The 10,449-nt window shown below is 33.8% G+C and overlaps 1 protein-coding gene across 2 annotated transcripts in view; it reads left to right on the top strand.

Moving 5' to 3' along the window:
• The first annotated feature begins 203 nt into the window (after positions 1–203).
• The window catches only part of LOC132303283 (large ribosomal subunit protein eL42-like), a 17,841-nt gene continuing 7,595 nt past the window's right edge, over positions 204–10,449 (top strand). The window contains exons 1-4 of one of the 2 annotated variants that reach the window (XR_009481165.1): positions 204–610; positions 4,116–4,295; positions 4,481–4,555; positions 4,654–4,773. Coding sequence is in view for 1 of the 2 variants with exons in the window: in XM_059800494.1 (XP_059656477.1) it covers positions 608–610; positions 4,116–4,295; positions 4,481–4,555; positions 4,654–4,713 (318 nt within the window). In the remaining variant the exon portion in view is untranslated. Of the gene's footprint in view, positions 611–4,115; positions 4,296–4,480; positions 4,556–4,653; positions 4,931–10,449 lie in introns of those variants that run through there. The other variant, XM_059800494.1, reaches the window with a different exon arrangement.

Raw genomic sequence — 10,449 nt, 5'->3', positions numbered from 1 at the left:
CTCGAAAAATAGAACTATTTTCAAAGAATTATAAATGTCAAATCTATGAAAATAGAGATTTTTTAGAAAACAATTGTCAAAAAATTGAGTATGCAAATTTTTGTACAATTTTCTTACTTTCAGTTATCAAAAAACAAAAAATTATTCTGTAAAGTGAACCAACGAACCAAGTATTGCCAAGGAGTTTTTGGTAATCATGATTTGAGAGCTATATTAAGTGTAAAAAAAGTAATTGATGACATTATTTTTCTAAAACATAATAAATTATGAAAAATATTAACTTCTTTGAAGTAGTTTTTCTTTTTATTGGGATTAGAAAGGATAAACGAATACATATAAACATAAATAAAAAATTATATATGGAAACTTAAAAAAAAAAATTGCATTGATAAAAGAAAAGAAAAGAAAAGAGAAGATTAAATTAAATGTGATTTTTTTTTTTTTTTTAAAGGCTTTGAACACTTAACACCCCACTAAGACGACGCAAACCCTAACCCTACTGCCTTGGTGATAGAAAATCCATATACCCGTAACTGAAAAGTACGGGGAGCACTCAGAAAACCCTTACGGTCGTCGTCTCTCTGTAGGTAGCATCAGGTCATCAACAATGGTAAAACCCCGTCTCTCTCTCGATTAATCTTAATGTTTCTCTCCTACTAATGTCTGGAAGTTGAGAACGAAGAGGAAATGAAAAAAAATTCTCTCTCATAATATTATTTTGATCTAACCTACTTAACATGGCCATCAACCCTTTCGTGACCAAAATTCAAATCTGAAGTACCTTAATTGAGAAAATAAATCATTCATGCTATATATATATACACACACACACACACACTCACCCACGCACACAGACATTTTGAGTTGATGTATTTAGTATAGATATTCTGGTAGTAATGGATGAATCGTTCATAGGAGTTAACTGGTGTGAAATTTAGCATACCTTATTACCAATATACGAGATGTTACTTTTGGTTCATGTAGATTTCAGTTTTTTGACACCTGAGATTGAATTCTGATAGAATTTTGTAATTCTATAGCTTGTTCTACTGGAAAAATGGAAGAAAGATTGATTGCCTATAAACAAAACCGAGCTATTGGTTTGCTATATGCCCAAAATCGATTGCTTGTAAATGCAAACTTTGTACACTTTTGAAGCTCTTCTTGGATATTTTCCCATTATTATGCTAATGCTAATTGTATTCTATAGTCCATGTTATTTTGAACATAGTCTGTTCTAACTAGTAATGACTACAATAAGCATAAAAGTGATTGATATGTCCATGAGTGTTGAACTGTTGGTATTGGGAAATTGGATGACGATAATATTTTCACCTTCTATTTGATTAACTTGTTGATCCTTTTTGACCCTGAATTTCTTTGTTCATAGAATTTCCATTAGTTTGGATTGAACTTATTGAATTGAATCAGTTCTATTGCCTTTCCCTTTTTGAATTCAACTGTTGTTTGATGCTTTGAACCAATTAGCAAAAGTTGCGTTGTTTGTTACCTCTTAGTAAGTAATAATACTTGAAGTTGGAGGTGTATATTTTGAGCTCATTTTTGGAGTTGGATGTGATCTACAACTCATGGTCAGACCCTGATGCCCTGCATATTTGTTTTCCTAGCTGACTTGAACTGATCTAAGTTGCTGATTCTTGCAAATATCTGCAATTGGACACATCGAGTGCCGTCTAGAAATCATGGGTTGGACCTGATATATTTAGTGTGCACAGAATCGTTAATAATTTGCAAATATTGTAGATTTTTTTTCTTTTTTTATAAGTAAGATATTGTAGATTTTTGGAACTTGTAACTGCTTTTTCATTGTTGACGTCAACTGGCAATTTGGTGTGCCTCTAGATCATCTCTTGTTAATTATTAATGGAAGTAGAGGCATTGTTCTTTCAGTAGTGTGTCTTGTCCAGCCATTGATTTCTGTATGGTTATGGATTTTCTTTTTCTTTATACAGGTAATTGTTTTTCAATTTTTTTAATTTCTACTTCTTTTGAATGGGTGGGGGTTGTGTCCATCACCCCTTATATATATATATATATATATATATATTCCTTTTATTTATGTTTTATTTTGAAGAGGTAGTTTCTGAAGTCATAAAAGCCAAGGAAGTAATGGTCAAATTTGTGTTGGTCCCATACTTAAAGTACATCGTATTGACATATTAATTTCAATTTGGTTAATAAAAAGATGCTTTTTCCTTTGTCTCTTTGATGTTGGACAAGGGAGCAGCCTTAAATATTTAAGAACTTAAAGAATTCAGAGGCTGAAAGTTCAAAGAACTAGGGCTGAAATTTGGGATGTTTGATAGTAGAAATGTAGGAAATCAAGAAGAATAGAAAACAAGTGCCTATTGGCATCACACCAACAGGGTCAGAAAAATAGATTATGGTTCAAGAGAGATAAATGATTTGAAAATAAGAAAAAGCCTATTGGCATCACACCCAGAAAACAAAAAAAACCTATTGGAATCACCCCAACAAGCCTAGGTATCACACCCAGAGAAGTCCTCACACCCTCGGAATTCGTGAATCACTCACAAATAAATCTCAATGGATATTTTTATTCATTCATTCACTGCCTCACCAAGTTTACATCATACCCTTCTTATAGCAACTTATAACCCTGAGATTACCCCATGATTGAGGTAATAAAAAGTTGACTCTATAGCATAAAAAAAGTAATCACTCCATAATTGAGGTAATCAATATTTGACTCTATTATTACCCCACAATTAGGGTAATCAATACTTCCCTAATAGCATAATTAAAGTAACTAAAAGTTGACCAAATCTCCCAATTATTCAAAACTCCATGTGGACCCATATTATCTAGCGTACGCCAGCTCGAATATTAGAATCCTCCTTTTGGCGAATTTTATACACCTTTAAAAATTTTTGCCATTGATTTCCATCACTCTTTATTCCCCCTTCTAAGGTTGGGCTAGGAGTCATCAGTTCCCAAAGATTCTTTGTGTGTGTGGAAAAGGAGGGGGGATGCTCCATTTTCCAATATTAGAAGTGCTGGATTGATATAGATTGAAAATCAGTTGCACATAATTCTATCATATTTGAAAAGATATGGAAGCTGGAATTTGTGGCACTTCAACATTATTCTCCTTTGACTACTTATTGAATTTCTCAGGCATCTCTCTACAATCAGCTTTTACAGCCGCCAGCAGGGATTTATATTTAACAGTGATATTGTCTGTTCAATACGGTGGAAGTATATAAAGTTGTGTATATCATCATCTTAGCACGTCTGCCAGACCCTCATTGGGCTTTCCTTTATTATACAACCCTGTATACTAGATTTTCTCAATAAGGCACTAGTCATTAGTCATTACATATGTAGCAAACAGCTGCTTATGATGGCAGCATGGCAAAAATAAGTTGTTGTATGGAAGAGAAAAGGTTGGTCAAAAGGTATAAGATTTGTAGTGGTGGAAATTCTAAGAGCTTTATATGGTATAGCTTCAATCCACCCCCACTCCAAACGTTCAGTTGTGGTTCAGATGGGTCATTGCTAAAATGAATCGAATTCTATCAGATATTTATATTTCTCCTTTGAAATACTCGTATATATATATATCCTATAACTTTCATTTCACAGTAGAAACTATTCTAGGAGAACTTTGAATCAGTTCCGTTCAGATGTTGATTGCTCTAGTCTTGGTTTGACATGGTTTACTCGTTACTGGTTCTGGAAGAGTGGAAGAGTTACTCTCTCCATTAGCTAAACCATTTCTTCTACGTACACAATCAACTGAGGGCTCCTTGACATGTATTGCAACGTCTCCAATAAGCATGCTCCATGAGCTAACTTGTGTGTTTCATGGAATTCTTATGAATTGTGAGTGTGTTATGATTTTTTGTATTACGTTTCCATTGATTTTATTGGTTCCCTTTGTTTTTTCTAAGTTCTTAGTTAACTATGAGGTGTCTATAATATTGAAACTTCTAGGTGAGATCCCTATCATTTTTATTTCCTAGTTTTTAGATGCAAAAGCAAGAATGAAAATGCTCTGTTACCAGATTGCACATTTTTAGCATTCATTTTTCCTATTTCCATTTTGTTGTAATATGATCTGTATCTTGCAGGTGAACGTTCCAAAGACAAAGAAGACATATTGCAAGTCTAAGGAATGCCGGAAGCACACCTTGCATAAGGTTACGCAGTACAAGAAGGGAAAGGATAGTTTGGCTGTGCAGGGCAAGCGCCGGTATGATCGAAAACAGTCAGGTTGTGGTGGACAAACCAAACCTGTTGTCCACAAGAAGGTAAAACCTATTTCTATTATGTCTCTTTACTTTACAAGGTATATATCTTATTTGAAATGACCCTCATCCATGTTTTAACTAACCTATGCACTTCTTTCCCCATGAAGGTCCTATCTTATAAATTTAGCCTTTGTATGGTTGGTAGAGACTGTAGGAAAACTTACAACAATGCTTTCTCTGTGTAGGCGAAAACTACAAAGAAGATTGTGCTGAGGCTGCAATGCCCGGGGTGCAAGCATGTATCACAGCACCCAATCAAGGTTAGCTTCTTAACTTCCATATGCTCTTTTGTTTTTGATTCCTTAAGTGTTACTTTCTTGTTCTTTATGGACATGTGATTGTTGCCCTTTTATTGCAGAGGTGCAAGCATTTTGAGATTGGTGGAGATAAGAAGGGGAAGGGTACTTCTCTTTTCTAAGTGGCAGTTTTATGGAGTATCATCCTGGTCTTATTGCTGTGCTATGTTTCTTGACCTAAGGTTTAACTTTCAATTTGAATGCTTCTGTTTTTATGCTTGTTTTTACTTTTTGAAATGGATAGATATACCTTGCATACTTGAAGGGCAATGTAGCTTGGATTAAGCTATCGAGATTATGAATATAAAAATGGATTTTAAATTTCAGTATTTAGCAGGCAGGTTCTATAAAAATCTCGATAAATCTAATTGGTTTGTGTTGCATTGTCTATTCGGCTTTCTTATTTGTTGTCATAGGCTTTTGTGTACTGAGCCTTGCTACCCTATCTGTGCCATGATAATACCTTCATTTGTATATTTGTGCTTATATATATATACATATTTATATTGATTACTGTAGTATGATTGTTTTTGCTTTTCTTTATTTTTTTAGGTAAATTGTTTTTTATTTTTATAGAACTACTCTTATAATTTGAGTAATAGGGAAAAAGAATAAATGATGAAGAAGTTTTACGTAATTATGGGTGGTACCCTCTACGCACAAATGCATTGATAAGGGGTCACCAAAATGATGATTAATTTTTGAATTCAAATCTGGTGAAAAAGAATATATGAAGAGTGGATGTGTGAGTTATTTGTCATGAAAAAAAGGCATTTTTTTCCTTGAAAAAAATTAGTTTTTAACGTTTTATTTTTATTATACATACATATACATACATATATATATATATATATATATATGTATATATGTATATATAGACATACGGAAATGATCTCTTGCTCAACGGTGAGCAAGAAATTCGTCCACATGTATGGATATGTTTTTGCATCTGAGTGCTTCCTTTTAGGAAAATTGTTTCAAGTATTTCTATTATCTCTTTCTAGGAAGGTTTCTCTCTCCCTCCATGCCCATTAAAATACTATCTGTGCACATTTTCTAATATGGAGTACTTAAAGTTGTACATTTAAAATTATATGGGTGAATTATCCTGACCTCCTCACGTTTTCATCCTCAGACAAAAACCTTTTGAAAAACCAGTGTCCCCGGTTAAAATTACAGAAAAAACCGTGTAAATGTTTGTAATGACTTGTACTCCCATCACTTAAGTGAGTTGCTGATAGTTGGAAATTCTCTAAAGTCCTTGCACATCCTTAGGTGACCTAACACATCAAAACTCAATGTTAGATGGATATTCCAAAACAAATTAATTGACTTCTTTCCATAGTTGTTGGTTGTGTTTTTCTCCGGTTGAAAAATCTGAGTGCGACAGATAAACATACATCCGTCATTTTTAGTGAGTGGAGTCTTATTTTTGACTTGTTTGGAGAGTGTTAGAGAGGGTGTTTCGTGTGATCCCACACTCCTGATTTTTGGAGGGTGGCACCCTTTTGTGTTTGGTGGTGTGTTTGGAAAAAGCGGAACAAAAGATCCTTTGATGGGGAAGCGGAACAGGTTTCTATTGGACACTTTCTAATATATTTTTACTTATTAAAAAAAAGAAAAAAAAGAAGAAGAAGAAGCATGCGTCCACACAAAACACTAGAAACCTGATTGCACTCCTATGTGCCATTTTATTGGCACAAGCTTGTTTGAGATTATAAATGGATCTTTTAAGCTTAAATACTTGATTTTCTTCTCCTTTAGAAATGAATCCTTCAGGTTGTTTCATTTAAATATCTTCATACGTATTTAGGAACTGCTTCTACATCCATTTAATATAATCTCATAGTCATTGTATGCAATAATTGTTAACAATGTCCCAATGGATTTCAGCATTGATACGAGCGAAAAGTTTTTTCATAGTCAATATCCTCGTCTTCTTCATTTAGCCTTTTGTTACTCCCCTTCTTCATTTAGCCTTTTGGTCTACAGATAAGTAAATGACAAATTGCAAATATAAGCTGCCGCACAAGTATGAATACACCGAAAACTATTAGACCTAACAATTATGTTGGTTTTCATCGTGAAAATTTGAGATATACCTTCTAAAGGTCTGTCCTTTATAGATGGTTATTCCAATAAAGTGTGTGCCAAACAAACTTCGGATAGACTTCCATTACTTATTCTACTGCACATGTGAAACTTTCGTTAATATTCATATTCTGTTTCTTCTCTCCATGTATTACCAGTCTAAAACCATATATTACTAGCCTAAAACCAAATCTACAATGACAATGTTCAATACAGTGATTTATAGACTCTACGCACCTGAGATTGATGAATTTTGTAATGTGAAATCTTCATTGGGTCATTCCAATGGTTTAAAACCACCTTTAATCGAATGCTGCATCAGTGTGTTGTATGATAGTGTGTTGTATGATACTGTGTTGTACGGAGTAATAAAGTTATAAGTACATTAAAACCTCTGAACTATCAACCAAAAGCACAAAACCCCCTGAACTAAGTTAAGGCCCCCTGAACTATGTAAAAAGTGCAATTTAAGGGCGAAATTAAAAGTTTCGGTCATCGGAGGTCGCCGGAGATGTTAGGATTACCAAATTGCCCTTTAATTAAATAACTTAGTTTGGTTGTTTGAGTAGCTGTTGTTGCTAATGTGTCAAGTGCAATCTCAACAACCAATAGCATTGTGGCATCACATCACCTTATAACAATTGCACCTAATTTTTAGGCCAAACACCACCTTATTTTAGCGCTAATCAACACCGACACCTCCTAGCCAAACAACTTAGTTAACCATCTCCATCGTCCACGGCAGCCGCCACCTGTGTTTTTTTTTTTTTTTCACTTGTTGAAACACTATCCCTAGCTCATTCCATCGCAACATAGCAACTAAAAGGATCGAAATCTACTCTAATCTTGAGACTCTGAGACTCTTGATTCCAGATAATTCACGTATAGTGCGAACATGGTTTGGGTGACCTGGGTTCTCTGGCAGCATTGCGTATGTGTATGTATGTGTATATATATGTATATATATGTATATTTGGAGGTGAGAACATTGCCCCCTGCACTCCATTAAATCCGGTAAGCAAACACCAAACACCACCCCAAAACTCCGGCCACCAATCACCACCGGTCGCTGCTTGTTCCCTCCAATTTTCAGCCATTAAATCCGGCCACCAAGACACCCAAAAACAATACATAGATTTGAGAATCCATTAATTAAGAATTTCTTTGTCTTCATTGAGTTTAATTTTGGCTTTTATGTATGTATCAAAATTAAAGCATTGAGAGGTAGACCAAAAGAATCTTTAATTGTGAGTACTTTAGTTGTTTGGGGAGGAGATTTTGGATGTGGAGTCGAGAGGGATATATATTGTTCTTTTACCACCACCACCATCTTTGCCGCCATCCCACCCCACCATTACCATCTCTGCTGTCATAGTCTCTCACAAGCACTCCTCTCCCTCCCATCAAAATGGATTTAATGATATCTATGTATATGATGTGTGTATATACAAATTTGAGGAGTGAATCCTGTTTGAAAGTCGATCCAAATCTTGTTGATGTGTGTATATATACAATTTGAAATTGCTCCGATTCCTTATCAAGATCAAAATGAAACCCAATTGATTCACACCCAAGTTAGGTCTGATGATTGTTGATAGGGTTGCAGAGAATGAGAACTGAGAGATATGCGATTTGGAAGGAATGAAAGCTAATGGGAGTTAGGGTTAACAAATTGGGGGGTTTAATTGATTTAATATTGAAATGGTAGTAAAGGTAATATTGTCATTTCAAAATTATGTTTCACAGGAAAAATCAAACTGAATGGTGACATGGTGTGTTTTTTTGGCAAAAAGTGAAATAGTATAGGGGTTTATTGTAAAAATGGAAGTTCAAGTGGTTTTTTGGAAAATAGAGTAAAAATTAAGGGGGTTTATTGCACTTTACCCTAAAGTTATAGAATAACTGAGAAATCATAGCTAAGTATTACTGGACAACTTAGCCTCATGACATAATATTTTGGGTAAACCTAATAGTGTAATTAATAAAATACATATATAATTTACACATGTAAGCAACATAGTAATAAAATTCAAAATAATACTCCGTAATAAATAATAAAAAAACTAATAGAGTAAATAAATATAGACTTTCGTGAGCATTTATCTCTAACAAATTTTTACATAATTACTGGTATAAAAATAGTTAAGCAGATCATGTCACACATAAACAGACTTCAACCATATCTCCATACCAAAATAAATAAATAAAACACACTTCAACCATAGTTAAACGATTTTCAGCAAAACACACCAACGGTATTCACACTCGAGCAGAAAAAGAATATGGGAGAAAATAAAGTCAGTGCATTATAGCACAAACAGTAAATCATATATGAAACTTCCAATTTTGGTGTCCCCAAATAAGTTGCATATCAGCATTTGGTGCCCCTTCAATTAGTCAACAGTTTCGAAATCCTAGAACCCCTAGTTACCTCCTGACAAAGACCGTAGCCAAACTCTCCACTAGAATCTCTAGACCCTCGGTCCGCTCCATCAACTTATATCTGCTTCTCTAGATCCCTCGTCCCAAACGCTTTGATCTCCGTGTTAAAACAACACTAGTTAATCTAACACATATATGTTTACTCACCAATCTAGTGTGAATGATGAATACATATGATGCATGCATTCCCTGTATGTTATCTTTTTTAAATAATAGTTGATCAATTGCAACTAATTTGATACTAACTAACTTTTTAAATTCAAACTAAAAATATATTAGAAACTCAAAATTTGGACACGAAATTTGCCAACCTAAATCCTATTGTCCTAATAAGGTGGAAAATTATATGGTAGAAACTAGAAAAAATGTGGTTATCCATGTGGTCATTTTTTTCATAATATATAAAGTTTTTTTTTTAACAAATATAGTATGCAATAATTGTTAACAATGTCCGAATGGATTTCAGCATTGATACCAGCGAAAAGTTTTTTCATAGTCAATATCCTCGTCTTCATCATTTAGCCTTTTGTCACTCCCCTTCTTCATTTAGCCTTTTTGGTCTCTAGATAAGTAAATGACAAATTGCAAATATAAACTGTCGCACAAGTATCAATACACCGAAATCTATTAGACCTAACAATTATGTTGGTTTTCCTCGTGAAAATCGTGTAAGAGTAAATAAATATAGAGTTTTGAGAGCATTTATCTGTAACAATTTTTTACATCATTACTGGTATAAAAATAGTTAAGCAGATCATGTAACACAAACATATTTCAACCATAACTCCATACCAAAATAAATAAATAAAATACACTTCAACCATAGCTAAACAATCTTCAGCAAAACACACCAAAGTTATTCACACTTGAGCAGAAAAAGAATATGGGATAAAATAAAGCCAACGCATTATAGCACAAACAATAAATCATATATGAAACTTCCAATTTTGTTGTCCGCAAATAAATATTAGCAAGAGAGAACCCAAAGGATTGGATCCGCCACCGTTTTTACTTCAGTCACTTTTGTGAGCTTACTTCCACTTCCAAATACCAGCCTGTCCAAAAATGAACACTAAAAAAAAAAAAAAAAAAATCAATCAGATTCACCAAATATGTTAATCTAACACATCTTTGTTTACTCACCAATCTAGTGTGAATGTGAATGCATATGATGCATGCATTCCCTGATTGTTATTTTTTTTAAATAGTAGTTGATCAATCCAGCAACTAATTTGACAGACTTTTTAAATTCAAACTAAAAATATATTACAAACTCAAAATTTAGACACGAAATTTGCCAACCTAAATCCTACTGTCCTAATAAG

This window comes from Cornus florida, unplaced genomic scaffold, assembly GCF_030987335.1.
Source record: "Cornus florida cultivar Cherokee Brave unplaced genomic scaffold, ASM3098733v1 CherokeeBrave_3.0.0_Hap2_Chr04, whole genome shotgun sequence".
Taxonomy (NCBI): domain Eukaryota; kingdom Viridiplantae; phylum Streptophyta; class Magnoliopsida; order Cornales; family Cornaceae; genus Cornus; species Cornus florida.
This window is presented reverse-complemented; position numbering and strand designations above follow the sequence as displayed.